Below are 21,135 nucleotides of genomic sequence, written 5' to 3'. Positions count from 1 at the left end.
AGAATTAATAAATTACAATAATATGATCTTTAAGTTAGTCATTATGCTATTTTAAAACAAATGATTTTTTTATGCTGAACATTTGATTAATCTTGTTAAGCTAAAAACAGGATTATGTTGGGATTTCTTGCAGTTAGGTGTAACCAAAGCCATTTGCCATTTCTACTTGGTAGTTAAAGTTCATTTAAATTATTATGCAATTGAAAAAAATCAAAAACTCATTGTGTAGACTAATATTGCTTATTAAAATCATTGTTCTCCATGTGGATTTTTGAATATTACTATTTTTTTGGCAAAAAGTATAATTGTTAAGGTTTGGCCTTCTCTTTCCTCTTTTTCCCCTTGTGATTATAACTTAGCAGTTTCTTTGGTTTCACCGAAGTTTAGAATATTCTGGATATGATAAAAGCACCTTAAAGGAAAAAATAAATAATGCTAAATGGAGAGTCAGATTAGATAATAGAATTAACTGTTATACAAGTATCATGAAAATTAGCAATGGAAAACAGCACACAGTTGTGTTGCTGGTTTAGAAAGATTGCTTTCTTTCCATTCGTCAACCCTCAGTTTAGACAGTCTAGATTTCCAAGTGTGTATTCAGTATCTACTATGTGTAATGTTATTTTCCACTCAATTTGTTTCTTTTGGTACAGCACTCCTGAGTTTTCCAGGTGTGTGGAGTTGGTGGTCATTGGAAGTTGTTATTTACATTTCCATGTTTTTTAGACCATTTGCCTATATTAGTTTTGATTTTTTTTCATTTCTGTTCATAGCCCACAAAGCCTCAAAAGTCAATGAGGATTCAGAATAAAGGAAGTATTGAGGCTTGAAAAAGCACTCTTTGCAAGATTATATTTAAAATTGGACATAAATGAAAATGGCAACTTTAAGCTTTTTGTCCATTGACTAATAAAAATAGTCTAAGATATTATTTTCTAAAATTAGGTCATTGTGATTTATAAAGAGTCTTAGTGATAATGATAGGACATCAGAAGTAGACATAAGGGAAGGAAAAATGGTTATTTAGAAAGCAGAAAAATATTTTAATAGACATAAGGTCATTGATTTCACATAGCTTAATTTTTAAATGATATGAAGGGAGAATCAGGGGGATTAAAAGATGCTCATATTAATATTTATTGCCTTGAAATTAATTACTGTATTTTGATTAAGGAATTTCTCAAGAATGAAAATATATCATAAATCTTTTTCAGTAGAATCAGAAATCTTGCCAGGCATGGTAGTGCACACCTGTAATCCCAACACTGGAGAAGCTAGTGAGTTCAAGGCCAGCCTGGACCAATAGCAAAACCCTGTCTCAAAACACACACACACACTCTCTCTCAGAAATCTAGAGGGGATGAATCTTACTAGCCTAATGAGAATTTCACATAAATTCTGATCAAATCTTTGCTTATGTATTTGTTTACTTATGTTTGTTTCTAAAACTTTTACTTTTTTTTTTTCTTGGTATGATGATTGAACACATGGTCTCATACATAGTAAGCAAACGCTATAGCACTGAGCTACATCCCTAGCCCTAAAAGTTTACCTTTCAATGCCATAGATCAATCTTTTTCTCAGGTAATTAGGGAAAAAATGAGAAAAATCCTACTTATATCAACCTACCTTTTCTTGCCTACCAAGGACTTTACTTTCACAGTAATCACTTCTTTCTCCTGGGTCATGGTATCATAACAGTTTTCCCCTACTGAACTATTCCTACCAGTATACAGCTATCTCCCAACATAAATGGGAAAAATTCATGTGGCCTCATACTGTCCTGCCTCTATTGCCTATGTCTATTTTACTTTTTTAAAAATTTAGGGATTGTCTTAGTTACTTTCTTTTGTTGCTGGGACAAAATACCTGACACCCAAAGTTAATTAAAGGAAGAAAGATTTATTTCAGTTCACAGTTTGTAGAGGTTTCAGTCCATAGTCAGCTAGCTCCAAGGTAGGTTGGTATGGCTGAGGGGCATTTCAGAGGAGAAACAGCTCATGGCATGGCAGTTCAGGCAGAAGGCAGCAAGCAGCAGCCTTCTTTTTATGCCTTTATATTCCATCCAGGCTGTAAACCTGTTGATTGGTGCCATCTACACCCCAAGTGGCACTTCCATTATCCACCCTCTTAATCCTAGATCACACCCTTAATCCACATTCACACACCCTAATCTAGCCACCTTTGAAACTTCCCTACACCCTAGGTGGTACTTCCACTGTCTACCCTCTTAATCCTAGATCACACCCTTAATCCACATTCACACACCCTAATCCAGCCACCTTTGAAACTCCCCTCTATTGACCACATGAGGCTTTGGGGGGAGATTTAGATATAAGCCATAATGAAGACACCGAATCACCCCGAATCACCCCACTGCAGACAGGCAGCCACCTGGTTCCACACTACAAAGATGCAGAGGACACCAGACCAAGGTACTGAGTCCCGCTGTTCCCGGCCCAGAGGTAGGGGCTTCTGAGCCACCATCCCACTGCTCTTGGTCCAGAGGAAGGGGCTTCCCGGCCACCATCCCTCCCGCTGCTCCCAGCCCACAAGAAAGGGCTTTTGGGTCACCATCCCTACTGCTGCTACAGGACCCTGTCCCACCTCACCCAGCTCAGAGGAGGTAATCTGTGCAGGCGCTATCAGCCCCCCGCCCCAGTCAAAATGAGAAAACACGTAACTAAGTCTCAAAACCAGACTTCCAGATCACTTACAGCAACCCCAAAGGGAAATGAGATGGAACACTCTGATACTCAACCACCTGGACCCACTCAACTGGCAACAAAAGGGGATCTGGAAAAAATGAAATCAGAAATAATTTCTCAGATAACAGGAGAAATTGTGCCCCTAGTGCAAGACATGATTAATAAATCTAGAGAGGACCTCAGGAACATGATGGAATCCCAACATAAGAAACAAATGGAATCCATAAAACAGATGCAAATAGATTTCCAGGACATGAAAAACTCCATTGAAAGTCTACACAGCAGAATGAGCCAATGTGAGGACAGAATTTCAAATAGAGAAGATAAGATTGCAATTAATGACCAGGAAAAGAAAAATTGCTTCAAAATTATAAGGGAACATGAGAAATCAATCCAGCAGCTGCTAGATGATGCAAAGAAGAATAACATAAGACTGATTGGGCTCAATGAAGAAACAGGAGAGAGTGGACATGACATAGAAAATCTCTTCACAGAAATAATGGCAGAAAACTTCCCAAGCAGGGGAAAAGAGCTTGACATACAGATAAGTGAGGCATATAGGACTCCAACTAGCCTTGATAAAAAAAATCTATACATAGGCATATAATTGTTAAGATTCCAGAAACTCAACAGAAGAACAAAGTTCTACAAGCAGTTAGAGAAAAGAAACAAATCACATACAAAGGAAAGTCCATCAGAATCACAGCAGACTTCTCAACAAAAACCATCAAGGCAAGAAGAGCTTGGAGTGACATATTCCAAGCCCTAAAAGAAAACAGCCTCCAACCCAGATTGATGTACCCTGCAAAACTAGCTTTCAAAATTGATGGAGAAATAAGATACTTTCATGACAAAGAGCACCTTCGGAATTTCGTGAATACCAAACCAGCACTCCAAAGAATTTTACACAATATCCTAGGAACAGACATTGAGGATCACAACCCCAGGAAGCAAAGCAGAATGAACCCATCAGGCATGACAAGAAATTAAATGTAAAGGGGGAAAACCCAACAAAAAGAAAAAGTCATGGCAATGACAAGTCAATACGTTTCAGTAATAACCATCAACATTAATGGTCTCAATTCACCAATCAAAAGAAATAGACTGGCAGAATGGGTCAAGAAGCAAAATCCAACAATATGCTACATACAAGAAACACACTTAATTCAAAAGGAAACTCATAGACTGAAAGTTAAAGGGTGGAAAACAATACTGCATGTGACAGGAACCCGAAAAAAAGCAGGAGTAGCTATCCTCTTGGCAGATCAAGTAGATTTCAAACCAACACTGATTAAGAGAGACAAAGAAGGACACTACATCCTTGTAAAGGGAACAATCCAAGAGGAAGAGATGACAATCATAAATTTCTATGCACCAAACACCAGTTCACCCAACTATATAAAACAAATACTAATGGACATGAAAAGTCATATATGCACTAATACAATTGAAGTTGGGGAACTCGACACCCCACTGTCACAAATAGATAGACCAACTAGACTAAAAATAAGTAATGAAATACTAGAACTCAATCAAACTCTTGAACAAATGAACTTAACAGCTGTTTACAGAGTCTTCCACCCTACAAAATCAGAATACACATTCTTCTCAGCTGCACATGGATCATTCTCCAAAATAGACCACATACTCACATTTACAACATGTTTAAGTGCAAAGGAATTGAAGTTATCCCCTGTATATTATCAGATCATAGTGAGATGAAACTGGAGATCCATAGCAAAAGAAACTCAAAAAATTTCATAAACGTGGAAATTGAACAACACACTTCTGAATAACCAATGGGTCACAGAGGAAATTAAAGAAGAAATCAGACAGTTCCTTCAATTAAATGACAATGACAATACAACATATCGGAATCTATGGGACACAAAGCAGTCTTACGAGGGAAATTCATAGCAATGAACACGCATATTAGGAAAACAGAACGAGCCCAATTAAACAACCTGATGCTGAACCTCAAGCTTCTAGAAAAAGAAGAGCAGGACAACCCCAAAGCTCATACAAGGGATGAAATGATAAAGATCAGAGGAGAAATCAATGCAATGAAGACTAAGAGAACGATACAAAAAATCAGTGAAGCCAAGAGTTGGTTCTTCGAACAAATCAACAAAATTGACAAACCTTTAGCCAACCTTGTCAGAAAAAGGAAAGAAAAGGCCCAAATCCATGCAATTAGGAATGAAAAGGGTGAAATTACAACAGACCCAGCAGAAATCCAGAGGATCATCAATACCTACTTCCAGAACCTATATGCCAATAAGATGGACAACACAGAAGAAATGGACAGATTCCTAGATACATATGAATTACCAAAGTTGAATGAAGAAGACCTAAAAATTCTAAACAACCCAATATCAACCAATGAAATTGAAAATGTAATTAAAAACTTATCAACTAAGAAAAGCCCAGGCCCTGATGGCTTCACTGCTGAATTCTACAAGACATTTAGAGAGGAACTGCTGCCACTACTGTTTAAACTCTTCAGTGAAATTGAAAGGGAAGCAATACTCCCAAATTCATTCCTGGAAGCAAGCATCACCTTGATCCCCAAAGAAGAGAAAGACCCAACTGAAAAAGAGAACTATAGGCCAATCTCACTAATGAACATAGATGTAAAAATCCTTAATAAGATGATGGCAAACAGAATGCAGAAGATCATCAAGAAGATCATACACCCTGATCAAGTGGGATTCATCCCAGGGATGCAGGGATGGTTCAATATACGAAAATCAATCAATGTAATACACTATATCAATAGAACCAAGGACAAAACCCATATGATTATCTCCATAGACGCAGAAAAAGCATTTGACAAAATCCAACATGCATTTATGATAAAAACTCTACAAAAAATTGGAATAGATGGTCTCTACCTCAAACTGATAGACGCCATCTATGAAAAACCAACAGCCAATATCATACTAAATGGTCAAAAAAGGAAATCCTTCACACTAAAATCAGGAACAAGACAAGGATGTCCACTATCACCACTCTTCTTCAATATAGTTCTGGAAACATTAGCCATGGCAATTAGACAAGAGAAAGAAATAAAAGGAATAAAGATAGGTAATGAAGAAGTCAAACTGTCATTATTTGCAGATGACATAAAACTCTATATAGAAGACCCCAAGAACTCCACCAAAAGTCTTCTAGACTGAATAACCAAATTCAGTCAAGTAGCTGGTTACAAGGTCAACACACAAAAATCAATAGCTTTCCTCTACACCAATGACAGACTCACTGAGAGAGAAATAGGCCAAATAATTCCTTTCACAATAGCATCCAAAAAACTGAAATACCTAGGAATCAACCCAATGAAAGAAATCAAAGACCTCTTCTCTGAAAACTATGGCACTCTGAAAAGAGAGATTGAAGATGATATCAGAAAATGGACAGACATCCCCTGCTCCTGGGTAGGAAGGATTAATAGAGTGAAAATGGCCATACTTCCAAAACTGCTATATAGATTTAATGCAATTCCAATTGAGATCCCAGCAGCATACTTCATAGACCTCGAGAAAACAATCCAAAAATTCATTTGGAGCAAGAAGAGACCCAGAATAGCAAAAGCAATTCTAGGTAACAGAGACATGGCAGGGGGTATCACAATCCCCAACCTGCAACTCTACTACAAAGCTACTGTGATAAAAACAGCATGGTACTGTCAAAGAAACAGACTTGAGGACCAGTGGAACAGATTAGAAGATGCAGAAACAACTCCAGACACACTCAGCCATCTCATCTTCGACAAAGGAGTCAAACAACCTCACTGGAGGAAAGATAGCCTCTTTAATAAATGGTGCTGGAAAAAATGGGCTTCAACTTGCCAAAGATTAAAACTAGACCTATATCTCTCACCATGCACTAAACTAAAATCAAAATGGATTAAAGATCTAAATATTAAAATAGAAACTCTGAACCAGTTGGAACAGAGGTTAGGTAGAACCCTTGAAGACATCGGTGTAGGAAAAGATTTTATGAACAAAACCTCAGTTGCCCATGAACTAGCACAAACAATCAACAAGTGGGATCTCTTCTTATTAAAAAGCTTCTGCACAGCAAGAGAAACCACCAACAGTGTGAAGAGACAACCCACAATGTGGGAAAAAATCTTCACCTGCTCTTCCTCAGACAAAGGTCTACTATCTTGAATCTATAAAGAACTTAAAAAGATCAGACCTCCCAAATTTAAAGACCCAATCCAAAAATGGGCATCTGAAATGAACAGACATTTCTCACACAAACAAGTAGAAATAGCAAATAAATACATGAAAAAATGTTCAACATCATTGGTCTTTCGAGAGATGCAAATGAAAACAACGCTGAGATTCCACTTCACTCCAGAAAGAATGGCTGCTATCATGAAATCAACCAATAACATGCTGGCGGGGCTGTGGGGAATGAGGAACCCTGCTCCACTGCTGGTGGGAGTTTAGACTGATGCAACCACTGTGGAAATCAGTATGGAGATACCTCAAAGAACTAGGACTGGAAGTCTCATTTGACCCTGCTATTCCACTGCTGGGGATCTTCCCCAAAGAATTAAAAGAATCATACCACAGTGATATATGTGCACCCATGTTCATAGCAGCACAGTTTGTAATAGCTAAAACTTGGAAACTACCCAAATGCCCATCAACTGGAGACTGGATAAAGAAAATGTGGGGTTTTTTAATAAAATGGAGTACTACTCAGCCATAAAAAATGAGAAATTAGAGACATTTATAGCTAAGTGGATGCACATTGAAGTGATACTCTTAAGTGAAATAAATAGGACACACATGTATAAATACCGAATAGTTTCTCTCGTGTGAGAAACTGAAAGTGTAAATAAGGACTAAATGTATAATAGGTAATGTGAAATAGGAAGAAAAGGGGCAAAGGGGAAGGAAATGGGAGGGCTAAAGGAAAGGATAGAAGGGAATGGGATTAATATGAGAAAATGGAAAAATAGGAACACAATCTTTGTAAATAGGGAGGAATGGAGGGGTTGAAGGGAGGGCTGGGCAAGGGTGAAAAATAAGAACCAAGAGAGACTATGTAAAGGTGCAAATTTCCAATGATGAATGTCATTATATTGTATACCTAAAATGTACCAATGATTAGAATGAATAATCGATAATGTAAAATAGGAAGAAAAGGTCCAAAGGGGTAGGGGTAGTGGGAGGGGCAGGGGAAAGGAAAGAAGGGAAAGGAAAAATGCTGAGAAATGGAAAAAATGGAAATAAAGTCTTTGTAAATAGGGAAGGGTGGAGGGCGTGAAGGGAGGGCTAGGAATGGGGAAAAAATAAGAACCAAGATGCATTTTGTAAAGGTACAATTCCCAATGAGAAATGTAATTGTGTTGTATACCTACAATGTACCAATAAAAGAATTTAATACAAAAAAAAGATATAAGCCATAATATGTCCCCCAGCGCCCCCCCCAACTCATGCATATCCCTTTATGCAAAAGTCCATGTCCAAGAGTTACTTAAGTCCAAGTCTAAAGTCTCCTCTCAGATTTAAGCCAAACACTTTACTGTGAGCCCCTGTACAAAAGAAAAGAAAGTTAAATACTTCCAACATACAATGGCCCAAGATAAACATTACCATTACAAAAAGGGGATAGAATGGAATGGGACCAAAGCAATTCCAAACTCCAGCAGGGCAGATATTAAGTCCCATAGCTCCATGTTCAACATCTGAGGGAGGCTGTGGCAAAATGTGAACTGCAAAGGGCTTGGGGTCTGTGTCCCTATAGCATTGCAGGTGTTAGCAGCTCTGAAGGCTTCTCTCTTGGCCTGGCTTTGCTCCCTCTTTGCAGCTTTCCTCAGACGATCCATGTTTCTGGCTTCTCCAAACTTCTGGGGTCTCCACTGAACCTTTGGCTTCACACTCACAGCTTCACACACTGCTCTCTCAGGTGCACACTACCTGGCTTCCCAGGCCTTCTTCTGAAATCTGGGGAAAAGCCTTCCTGAACCCATAGCTCTTGCATTCAGCATATGGCTAAAACCAGCACCATGTGGATGATGCCATGGTCTGCCACCAGCTGAAGCAGTAGCCAGGCTTTCTTCTGTCTTGGCTATAAGGTTTGAGTGCCTGGATTGCTGAGCAATATGAACCAAATCCTGAAGAACAATTTCCCTAGGCTGCCACCATTCTGGAACATGGTACTCTGGGCCTCTCTTCTCAAAGCAAAATCTTTGATTTTTGGAACTTTGAGGCTAGAAAGGGTAGAGTACTACTGGTTTTTGTGATGTCTTCAGGCCATCTTTTCTATTGCCTTATTCCTTCTCAGCATCTAAGTTCTCCTCTAATCCATCTTTGCAGTCCGCAACTTTCCTGGAGCTTCCTTTCTGGACAAACTCAAAATGTTTTAAATCATTCTGCAGGGCTTTTTGCTTTTGTTTCTCAACATAGATCTGACTAAAAGCCCCCAGTGATAGCCATGCCACAGCCTCAACATTAAACTACTTTCAAATTTCTTCAAGATTAATTAGTACAGTGCCCTTAATCTCAGTTTCAGGCAAAGTCTCTGGACAAGAGCAAAGTTCAGATAAATTTTCTCCCAAAGCAAAATACACATGATCTGGAGTTCAGCAGCCATTGCAGTCCTTGTTCCTAACTGAAATGACCTGAGCCTGGTCTTTACCAGTAGCATTTTTATCAGCATTCTGCTCTTCTGAGCTCTGACCAGAATCTCCTATCAAATTCAGCTTACATCATTCCAGGGCTGCTGCTTCAGCCTGCAGCTCCAGACCATTCCAAACTCTTCCAGAAAGCCAGATCCAAAGGCCTTTGAACCACATGGCCAGGGAGTATCACAGGAACGTCCCCACTTCTCTGGTACCAAAATCCATCTTGATTACTTTTCTCATTGCAAGGACAAAATACCCAACACCCAGAGTTAAAGGAGAAAGGTTTAGGGCCAGGGATTTAGCTCAGTGGTACTGCTGCCTGCCTTGCAAGCGCAAGGTCCCGAGTTCGATCCCCGGTACCAAAAAAAAAAAGAAGAGAGGTTTATTTCAGCTCACAGTTTATAGAGGTTTCAATCCATAGTCTACTGGTTCCAAAGCAAGGTGGAATATCAGGGGCATCACAGAACAGAAGTTCATGGCAGGGCAGGCAGAAAGTAGCAGCAGCAAGCCTCCCTTTTTTTCTCTTCCAGGTACTAGCCTTTTGGGTGGTAGCACCCACACCTAGGGTGGGCCTTCCTTAATCCCAGCATCACATCCTTAATCTACAATCACATACCCTAATCTAGCCACCTTTGAAACTCTGTATGTATGGCCTCATGAAGTTTTTCAGGGGAACAGGTATAAGCCATTAAAGGTATAACTCAGTGGTAGAGCATTTGCCTAGCATGTACAGGGCTCTGGGTTCAATCTCTACAGCAGCACACACATCCACAAAAGAGAAAATTTGACTACTTCTTTTTAATTTCCACCAAAAAAAAAAATTATGGCAATCTACTAATCTCCCACCTGGATTACTATAGTACCTCCTAATTAATCTTGCTGTCTCCAATCTGCCTCCTCTACTATAATCTGTTGTATACATAGAAGATAGAATGATATTTTTTTTTTTGGTACCAGGGATTGAACTCAGGACCTTTCCCTTGTGAGGCAGGCACTGTGCCACTGAGCTAAATCCCTGGCCCTTAGAGTGATATTTTTAAAAACAACCTGCAGAGTCACTAATGGTCTCTCATCTCATTCAGAATAGCAGCAATATTTATCATTGTCCATAGTCCCAATATGAACTGACTCCTGGTGTCCTTTCTGATTTAATCCCCTACTACCTTCCCTCTTATTCTGTCTACTTCAGCCATATTCTAGCCATCTTGGCTTATTTATTCTTACACAAAAATTCCAAACACGATTTGCATTTACTGTCCCTTCTCTGTGTAAAAAGCCCTTCTGTTTCCTCAGATATTTATACATTATCATTAAAGAGATAATGAAACCTGCTCACACCATCCCTCTTTGTGCCTTGTTTTTAAGAGCTCTTGTCACTACCAAATTTTATATGCAAGTATTTGTAGTTGTCTAATATTTGTATTAACAAATTCTTGATTTTGATAATGAGCTAGAATATTGAGACACACCCAGTTGTTCTAATCTACTTGGTTCCTGAGTTTTAGAAAGTCACAGAAGTTAAGAAAATGGGTTTAGGGCCGGGGATTTGGCTCAGTGGTTTTGCTGCCTGCTGCACAAGTGCAAGGACCCGAGTTCGATCTCTGGTACCAAAAATAAAAATAAAAAATAAAAAAAAGAAAATGGGTTTATCTAGAAATGTTTCAAAATCTTTTTGGTTCTTGAATTCAGATAGTGAAAGCTCAGATGGTAAAGGAATACCTGTGTTTATTTTTTTTACTTATGTATCTGTTTCCTTGAACTGGAATGTTAACTTTCTGAGAAAAGAAATACTTTGGTTTAGTTTTTTTATACTTCTGAATTATTGTTATATCCCAAGTCCTAAAATGCTTCCTGGCGCATAGTGAGTGCTCAGTAAATAATTGTTGAATACATAAATGTGTTTATTTCTACTCTCTCCTAAATTGCATGGAAATGACATTAAAGAAATAAATGTAAGAACCAAACACAGAGAGAATCTCTAGAACAATAATGGTCAAGAGGTAGCAATAGATTTTTAGAAGCTGAAAAAGAAGTTGCTAGATGGTTGATAAATAAAAGCAAAGCAAAAAAGCTGAAATACGTAAGTACCTATAGAGATTCCAGTACAAAGAGGGCTGCTTTTAGCTATACAGTCCCCTCCCATTTTTCCACCTAGCAAGAGAGAAGAAAGTAAATCAGAGAGGCTCTAAACTTGAATACACATGGTATATGGGTGGTAATAAATGGAATACACATGGTATAAAGGGTGGAAATAAGGCTGTAGTCCAAAACAGGGATTAAGTGAACGTGTGTAGGCTGAACGTTGAAGTTTCTCCCACTTCCTCCCCTAAATTTCTTTCCTTTACCCCTTGGTTCCCAGAATGCTGACAGGCAAAAAGGGATTCTTTTCTAAAGAAACTAACAAGCCCCAGAAAGAACCAGAGTCCCCGATACTTAGATTCTGCCAGAAATGGCTAGGTACCTTGCTTATATCAGACAATGTAGATGTCAACTAAGTACTACTTTTTTTACTGCTTTAACTTTAATTATAAAAAGACAAAAATCACAGATATTTGAGTAAAGCCTTGTACATGAAAAATGAGATGGAAAAAAAAAACCTTGGAGGAGAGAAAATGAAAAGGAAAATTTTTCCAAAAAGTTACATTTTTAAATCAATAAAAAATAGTGTTTTAGAGCCAGGCATGGTGGCACATGCCTATAATCCCAACTTCTGGGGACCTTGAGGCAGAAAGATTGCAAATTCAAAGCCAGCCTGTTCAACTTAGCAAGACCCTTAGCAGTGCTCCTTTGGTTCAATCCCAATATGGCCTCCCTCAAAATAAGTGTTGTATCCATGAAGCAAGCATTATATACATGCCAAAGAAGGGGGGAATTTGTTCTTAGCAGTAAAATACTATAAAAGAAATTTAAAATTCAAGGAAAATTTGGAAAATAACGCTTACCTCTCTAAAAGCAGAACAGAAAATATGGATGAATGAATAGAACAAAGGAAAGAAGAAAATAGATGAGAGAAAGATGCTCAGTGTTGTGGCTCACACCTGTAACCTCAGCACTTAGGGGAGCTGAGGCAGGAGGACTGACATGAGTTCGAGGCCAGCCTGGGCTCCATAGTGAGTTCAAGACCAGCCTGGACTATGTAGCAAGGCCCTGTCTCTAAAAGAAAAAGAAATGGAAATAGAAGAGAAAAAGATAAGAAAATTATAGCATTCATCTAAGTGGCCCAGTAGTCAACTCTTAAGTAGTTTCATAAAGAAGAGAGAAAATGAAATTATTGTTAAGAAATTTTCCCATAACTGAAGAATACAAGTTTCAAGAGTCAAAAGGCCCAAAATGCCCAGCACTTTGAGTAAGACCCATGCTAACGTATATTATAAAATTTTAGAATACTAGGGATAAAGAGAAGGCCCTAAAAGCATCCTGATTTGTAGGGAGCAGGGAGAGATGAGGGGGAAGGTGACAGAAAAGAATTAAGATGTGTTATGTGCATGTACAGAATCCCCACAATAAATGTAATCATTATGTCTTGCAAACATAAACTAATAAAAAATATATACTTTTTTTTGGGTACTGAGAATCAAACACAGGACCTTTCACTTGCGAGGCAGCTGGCAGAACCACTGAGCTAAATTCCCGGCCCTATGATTTTTTTTAAAAGTGGGAAAAAAAGAATATGGAATCAGAATAGCATCTGACTTTTCAGTAACTCATATCTAGAAGACAGTGAAACCAGTATTATCTAAGGTCTCAGAAAAGCTATTTTAGCCTAAAATTCTGAATCTTACCAAACTCTCATGTAAGAGAATATAATGATATTTGCAATATGTAAAGTCTCATAAACTATGTGTTACCTTCCATGCATCCTTTCTCAAGAAAAACCTGCAAAATGTGTTCCAACCAAAAGTAGTGAATCAAGAAATTCCCAGAGAGATGGTGGAGGGAAACCCTAGAAAATAGCTGGGCAACAAGCCTGGTGAGCAGCCAGACCAGATTACAGTAGGTGTGCAGTTGGCCCAGAAGGGACTTTTCCCAAGAAAAAGAAGAGTGCAAAAGATTTTTGATATCTTATACAGATAGAGAGGGGTTTTATTATTCTTTTATAAGGTTTTAGGGGAAAGTATTGTTAACTAGAAAATTAGGAAACCAAAAATGAAAAAGTTATTTTCTTCAGAAGACGAGATCAACAAATATATTTTTATGTAAAAGGAAACATAACCATAATACTTTCCACAGCTTAACTATGAGTAATGCATAATGATTATTAAAAAAAATTAAATAGTAATTTTACAAAATCAAAATTATAAGTGTAATTTTATTGAGGAATAGGAAATAGGAAAGCATGTATAATGGTAATTATGATAGTACTAAAGCTTTCTGGTAGGAAAATCAATTATGTCAAACATTTTTAAAATAAAGGTGAAGGAATATAAACAATAAAAATAAGCTATTTATTTTTATGTATTTATTATAAAAATAAGCTAGAATATAAATTTAAAATGTCAAATAGAAGAGTTAAAATTACTGGCCTGTGGGAAACAGGATTCTGGGTGGAAAGTATGAGGCAAGAGAATGCTGTTTTTGTTGTTGTTGTTATAAGCCATGCTGTTTAGCTTTTAACAATTAGAATATATTTAAGACTGAAATTAAATGTGAAATGAAAAGCTATTAAATGCTTTAAAACTGACCCCAAAGACTTTAGACATTGATTTTCAAAGATGTTGGGATGATTTGCCACTTGAGTAGTATTGTATTGTATTTCTTGGTTACCATAAAAAATAATTTTCTACTCATATATGCTTTGACTAGTTGATGGGAACAGAATACATTTTACCGTTCACTGATATTTAATAGTACCTCCAAATATGATAGAATTTCTTTCTACTTATTTTTTTTTTTTTTTGGTACTGGGGATCGAACTCAGGACCTTGTGCTTATGAGACAGGCGACGGCACCACTGAGCTAAATCCCTGGCCCCACTACTTATTTTTTAGGTGTATGCTCAGCCCGTTTTTTCTTTTTTGGCGGGGGGGCTTGCTTTTGAATTTTTTTGTTAAAGTATAAAATTCCTATAATGTACAGTTCAAAAGTGTACTTTTTTTTTTTTTTGTTACTGGGGATCAAACTCAGGACCTTGGCGCTTGCAAGGCAGGTGGCGGAACCACTGAGCTAAATCCCTGGCCCCTTCAAAAGTGTACATTTTAATTTTCACAAACTGAATGCAACATATATAGTCAGTATTCAGATCAAAACCAGAAAATACCAATCCTTATATGCCCCCACTGTTGTGGGGGCAAGAATAACCTTCTAACACCAAAAGCTAGTTTTTCCTGCTTTTTTAACATCATATAAATGGAATATACAATATGTATTCTTTAGGATCTTGCTTCTTTCAATTGGCATTGTACTATGAAATTGATCTGTATTGTGTCATATGAGTGAAACATATTTGAATTGTATCTTTTTTTTTTGAATTGTATCTTGATAACACTGTTTAAAAGAATCTCAGATTTTCAAGGATGTACTCAAAAGTGTTTCTGTCAATAATTGCAAAAAGCTCTATATTTACCCACTCAAATTTGACAAATTACAAACTTAACAGTGGTATTAGGAAAGGTAGAAAAGGATCAACTAACAAATTACTTATTAGAAAAGGATCAACTAACAAATTGCTTCACAAGATATCTTAGAGATAATAGAGGCTGGTTGCTCTGAGACACAAGAAAGACCAGCACAATTGAAGAGCTTATTGAAAATTAATAGATCTTAGCAAAAAGTAATCATTCTAAAAAGTTTAAACTTGATTTGGGGTTTTGTTGTTTTGTTTTGTTTTTGAGACAGGGTCTCACTATGCAGTTTAGGCTGACTTTGAACTCACTGTAGCCCAGACTAGCCTGGAACTTGTGGCGACCTTCTTGCCTCAGCCTCACAATTGCTGGGATTACAGGCATGTGCCACCATGCTTGGCCTGCCTGTAGTACAATTTGTGGCTGAGAGTCCTTTAATTCTGAAAATAAATGAATGCCACTATTATATGCCATATAATGTTATATAAGACATGATTCACTGCCCTCCAGGAGTTGAATGGTGAGGTCAATTTGTGAATTAATAAGCATAATACAAAGACATACACAAGAGACATAGCAGTATGGAGAAATTACATGTAAGTAAGAATTAGGAGGCAGAGAAGAGTTCTCAAAAGGGAATGTTTTAAGAGCCAAAGGAGTTCTCAAAATAGAGAATTGGGGGCAGGGATATGCCAGGTCAAGAAAATGGGTTTAAGCAACAGTTAAGGCCTGAGATAAAATGACTCATTTAGGAAACTACAAAAATTGGAATGGCTAGCATAAAAGAACGTTTGTCAAGGAAGTAATAGGAAATAAGGATTAGAAAGAAAGTAATAGGAAATCAGGATTAGAAAGGGAAAGGCTAGATCATAAAAGCCTTTTTTTTAAAGCTAAAAATAACTGAAAGCCAAGTGTGAGACTTTCCTTTCTCCTTACTTGGGGTTGCCTAAACTAGGAGACAGGCTTCTTTGCCTTCAGGAAATCAGTAGGATAGAGGAATAATAGTCCTATAATTCTCTGTCTGAAAATAGAATTTAAAATGGAACTTCTCAAATACTACTAAAAGGGGGAAATGAGGTCAGAGGTGCTATAGTCTCGTTTACACTCTTTCTGAATCAACAGAACATCTAGCAAAGTAATGATAGTGAAAACATGTGGGGATGGGGGTCGACTCAGTGATAGAGCATGTGCTAGTATGTGTGAGGCCAGGAGTTCAGTAGCCAACACCGAAAACAAAAGAAAACAAAAAAACTATCAGGACCTTGGGATATCATATAAGCACAACACAAATGATAAAAATTGGCTGATAAGTGATCCAGCGCCCAAATTCCTTCTCATTGTCTTCTTCCCAGACCACTTCCAATACCAGCTGTGTTAGTTCAGGTTCTTCAGTAAGCAGACATCAAAATGGAGTTTGAAGTGCAAGAAATTTATTGAGGCAGCACTTAACAAAAATAAAGAGATTGGAAAGAGAATAGGTGCCTACATTAGAACCCTCTGTGGCTTAGTCTATGAAAGCAGAGAAGAAAAGGGAGTTAATTGGGCAGAAAGAGACTCAGAAAGTCTTAGTCAACCCAGTATAAATCTTTGGTGCAAAGATTACTGAAGAGAAGTCCAGGGTTCGACACAGTGACTCTGCCACACTTGAGTCATTGGTGAGGAGCTCCCCAGTGGGAGTGTGAACAGGGTGGCAGACCCTGAAGGCTGCAGCTGGAGGCTGTCAGCTAACTAACTGTACTCCTTACATCAGGTTCTCACTTGCAAAGAGCCATGGCTATCACAGTGAAGTCAAATTGGGACATTAATATTAGGGTTTTTGTAGGCCAAAGTTTGTGTCTGTTTTGCTACTGTGAGTTATAATTTGTCTTTACTTATTTGTCCTTTAATTTGTCTTTACTTTCTAACCAATTATTACATATATATAGGAAAGATGTTGATCTTTTTAAATGTATTTTTTCTATTAGCTACTTTTAATACTTGCTAAAGAATTTTTAGTTGTTTCTCTTCAAGAATATCAACATATTTATCTGCAAATAATTTTGTCATCTTTTCAAAAATAACTATATAAGTATAATGCTGTCTTTTGGTAGGAAGTGATCTCAATTTGTCCAGTGGTTTAAACAAATACAGTAGAAGTATACTGGGTATGGTGGTACCTACCTGCAATCTCAGCTGCTTGAGAGGCTGAGGAGGGAGGATCAAAAATTCAAGGTCAGGCCCAGGATTTAACTCAGTGGCACCTTGGCTGCCTCATAAGCACAAGGTCCTGAGTTTGATTCCCCGGTACTGAAAAAAAAAAAAAAAAAAAAAATTGAGGTCAGTAGCCAGGTGTGGTGGCAATCTGTAATCCCAGTACTTGGGAGGCTGAGGTAGGAGGATCACAACAAATTCGAGGCCAGTCTGGGCTACATAGTGAGGCTCTGTCTCAAATTTTTTAAAAAAATAAATGGTTGGAGATATAGCATAGAACTCCCTGCGTTCAATCCCCAGTACAAGAACAAAATACACACATGGGAATTGCCTCCAACTTTTATTTCTGAGATTAAAAAAAAAAATTTAAAGATTGTAGCTAGAAAAGGAGAGGATTTGACTAAGAGAAACACATTTTGAATTGTTTCCATAGATAAAAATTCAGGTGAAAACAGGCAAATAAAAACCGTCATAGAAAAGATATATAATTATCTTAGTCTTACCTCCTAATTTCTTGGTCTTACTTTCTGAATCAGTTATCTTGATTCTTAATTGTTCTTATGTCCTTTCCTAAAATAATATACTAAAGAGTCTGTGGACTTTTTCTACATATCTACTTTTTACTCTAATGTTTCCTAACATGGATTATTGTCTACTTTGTCACCTGTTTTTCCTAGACTCATCAGTATTTTCAAGTAAGTCATAGTGTTACTCTACAGAAATGAGTTTTTTACTTATTTAGTAACAGACCTCAAAATAGAAATTGGCAATGCTTTTAAAATGTTACTTTAAGAATCCTTGGAGAAGGTCAAGCATGCATTTGCATTCTGCATGCAGTTAGGGTCAGAATGTTTAGGCAATGTGATCTGATTCTTTGTGGGAAAGTGTGTGCATTGGTACTTGGTTAGCTGAGATCTTACTGGCCCGTTTGTGGCTACAGAAGTGCCCTCTGTGTACTGGTGTATGAGCTCGTGGCAGACTACACCGCCCCTAACTCGGCCTCCTCATGTTGGTGCTATTTGAAACGTCTGTTGGCTATGCCATCTCTAAAGTTCTAAATGAGAAGAAACTTCAAGAGGTTCATAGTTGTTGAAAGAATTTGAAACTCCAGAGAAAGCAAATAAAATAGTAAAGCTAAAACATTTTGAGAAATTTCAGGATATAGCAGAAGCATTAGCAGCATTCATAGCTCTAATGGAGGACAAAATCAATAAGCAGCTGAAGATAGTTCTGAAGAAAATAGTAAAAGAAGCCCATGAACCTCTAGCTGTAGCTGATGCTAAACTAGGAGGAGTCATAAAGGAAAAGCTGAATCTCCGCTGCATCCATGTCCTGTTGTTAATGAGCTTATTAGGGGAATCCAATCATAGATGGATGGATTGATCCCTGGGGTACAACCATGTGAAATGGCAGCCATGCGTCTTGGATTGGCCCACAGCCTGTCTCAATACAGTTTGAAATTTAGCACTGATAAAGTGGATACAATGATTGTTGAGGCAATTTCCTTGTTAGATGATTTAGATAAAGAATTAACTACAGTATGCGTTGTAGAGAGCAGTATGGCTGGCATTTCCCAGAATTAGGAAAAATTATTTCAGATATTTTGACATACTGTAAATGTTTACAGAAAGTTGGAGGTAGGAAGAACTATGCCTCTGCTGTGCTTTCTGAATTGTCAGAGGAAGCTGAACCTGAAGTAATAGTAGTTGTAGAGATATGTATGGGAAGAGAGGTTTCTGAAGAAGATACTTACAATATTCTACATCTTTGCACCCAAGTGACTGAAATCTCTGAATATAGAACCCAGCTGTATGAGTATCTCCAAAATCGAATGATGGCCATTGCACCCAGTGTTACAGTCGTGGTTGGCAAGTTAGTTGGAGCACAGCTGACTCTTCCTGCAGATTCTTTCTCTTTTGAATTTGGCCAAGCATGTAGCTTCTACAGTTCAGATTCTTAGAGCAAAAGAAGTGCTTTTCAGAGCCCTCAAGTCTAGTCAGCATACCCCTAAATATGGTCTTATTTATCATGCCTCCCTTGTAGGCCAGGCATATCCCAAATACAAAGGAAAGATTTTTTCAAATGCTGGCAGCCAAAACCATTTTGGCTATTCATTGTGATACTTTCAGGAAGGATTTCAGTTCTGAAATGGGAGTTGAGAACAGAGCCAAAGTAGAGGCCAGACTGAGAAGCTTGGAAGATATAGGGATAAGAAAAATAAGCAGAACAGGAAAGGCATTAGCAAAAACAGAAAAATTTGAAAACAAAAGTGAAGACTTCTGATCCCTTTGGTGACTCTACACTGCCAACCTGTTAAAAAACTCAGAACAGGTAGATAAAGAGGATGAAATGACTGAAAACAAAAAAGCCAACATTAAAATTAAAGTGGAAGAGGAGGAGAAAGAGGAAGAAAAAGTACTACTGGTAGAAGAGGAGCTATCTGTGAAGAAGAAAAAGAAAAAAAGTAAAAAGAAACACATTAAAGAAAAGAACCTCTTCCTGAGAAAGAACCATGCACCAGTACACAATTCCTAGCCCAGAGAAAAAGACAAAAAAAAAAAAAAGACATTGAGGACTAATGAGAGGTAATCGTAGTTCTGTTGGCTGGACACTATAGTCAGGAGGGCTTGCACCAGAGCTCCTCTGGTATGTAAGCAGAGAAGGGCAGGTTGGATAGGATAGGGATTAATTATCCATAGCTTTCCAGACCTAAGTATGTCATGACGTCAACTCTGTTAACCTTAGTATGTCTTCATTTCTTAGTCTGATATTACAGATAAAACTTTTTTATTTTCTAAAAAAAAATGTTAAAATTTTATTGTTAAAATTTAAAATTATAGGTAAATGGTTAATTTTAAAACAAATCTCATCAACCAGGGATAAATATTATTTGTATTTTTGTGGATATTCTTCCAGTCTCTTTTTTCCCCTTACATTATCATATTTTTAAATAGAAGTAAAACCACACTATACGTGCTGTCTGAGTCATGAACATTTGTCATAACATAAAAATCTTCCTCAACATAACTTTTAAATACTATATGCCACTATGCAGCTTACTCAATCCCTTTAAGTGGATATTTATTTCTAATATTTTTAAGCAGTGCTTTTTAGATTTGTCATTGATCAATTCTCCCATCCACAGTTCCTTTTCTGGAGAGACTTTTCTGGCAATTCAGGTTTTAGAAAAAATGTAGAACTTTAAAATCAGACCCTAAGCTGTGTGTGGTGGCGCATGAGTATAACCCCAGCACTTGAGAGGCTGAGGTGGGAAGGATCACTGTAAGTTCAAAGCCAACCCAAACTACATAGAAAGAGAAGGAAGAAAGAAAAGAAAGAAAGGGAGAGAGAAAGAAAGAAGAAAGAGAAGGAAGGAAAAAGAAAGAAAAGACAAAGGAAAAGAAAAGAAAGAAGAAAGAAAGTCAGACCCTAAAATTGACACTTCTACTGTGCCACATACTGTTTGTGTGACATCAAAAGGGAATTGTTGGGCCAGGGATTTAGCTCAGTGGTGCTGCTGCCTACCTCACAAGTGCAAGGTCCTGAGTTCAATCCCCAGTACCAAAAAAAAAAAAAGGGAACTACTGATATAAAGAACCTACACATGATAGCAATTTATTTTATTTGTTTGTTTGTTTGGTTGGTTTTTTTTGGTACTGGGGATCGAACTTGGGTCCTTGTGCTTGTGCAACAGGCGGCAAAACCACTGAGCTAAATACCCGGTCCTGGATACCGATTTCTTGATTCTTTTTCTTTCCCTATTAAGTGATTTGTGCAAGTATAACACTGACCTTGAAGAACTACATAAAAGTATTTTAATCTTACTTCCATAACAAAGTAAAGACAACTAGTTTTTTTTATGGCTGCTAATACTCATTTTCTCCTTGTTAATTTCAACATTTTTGTCTCTTTTTTTCTCCTAGAGATAAGATTTCAGTTTCCACAGCTGACTGGAGTTCTTACCCTTGCTTTCTTTATTCATAATTGTATTATTACACTCCTGAAAAACAATAAGAATCAAGAAAACAATGTG

The 21,135-nt window shown here is 37.5% G+C and overlaps 1 protein-coding gene and 1 pseudogene across 8 annotated transcripts in view; both read left to right on the top strand.

Annotated features, from left to right (window-relative positions):
- The window catches only part of Slc38a9 (solute carrier family 38 member 9), a 141,425-nt gene that overhangs the window by 55,688 nt on the left and 64,602 nt on the right, over positions 1-21,135 (top strand). For all 7 annotated transcript variants that reach the window (XR_015442282.1, XM_087189382.1, XM_087189387.1 and 4 more), the window contains one exon: positions 21,026-21,132. Coding sequence is in view for 6 of the 7 variants with exons in the window: in XM_087189382.1 (XP_087045508.1) it covers positions 21,026-21,132 (107 nt within the window). In the remaining variant the exon portion in view is untranslated. The remainder of the gene's footprint in view (positions 1-21,025; positions 21,133-21,135) is intronic.
- Positions 7,902-21,010, top strand: LOC147824567 (nucleolar protein 58 pseudogene; annotated as a pseudogene). The gene has a single exon (XR_015442283.1). The product of XR_015442283.1 is annotated as a nucleolar protein 58 pseudogene (transcript).

The sequence above is a fragment of the Heterocephalus glaber genome, unplaced genomic scaffold (genome assembly GCF_053883595.1).
Source record: "Heterocephalus glaber isolate CG9 unplaced genomic scaffold, H.glaber_assembly_v1.0 deba00001538, whole genome shotgun sequence".
NCBI classification, from domain to species: domain Eukaryota; kingdom Metazoa; phylum Chordata; class Mammalia; order Rodentia; family Bathyergidae; genus Heterocephalus; species Heterocephalus glaber.
Note: the sequence above shows the minus strand (reverse complement) of the source record. Positions and strands in the feature narration are given on the sequence as shown.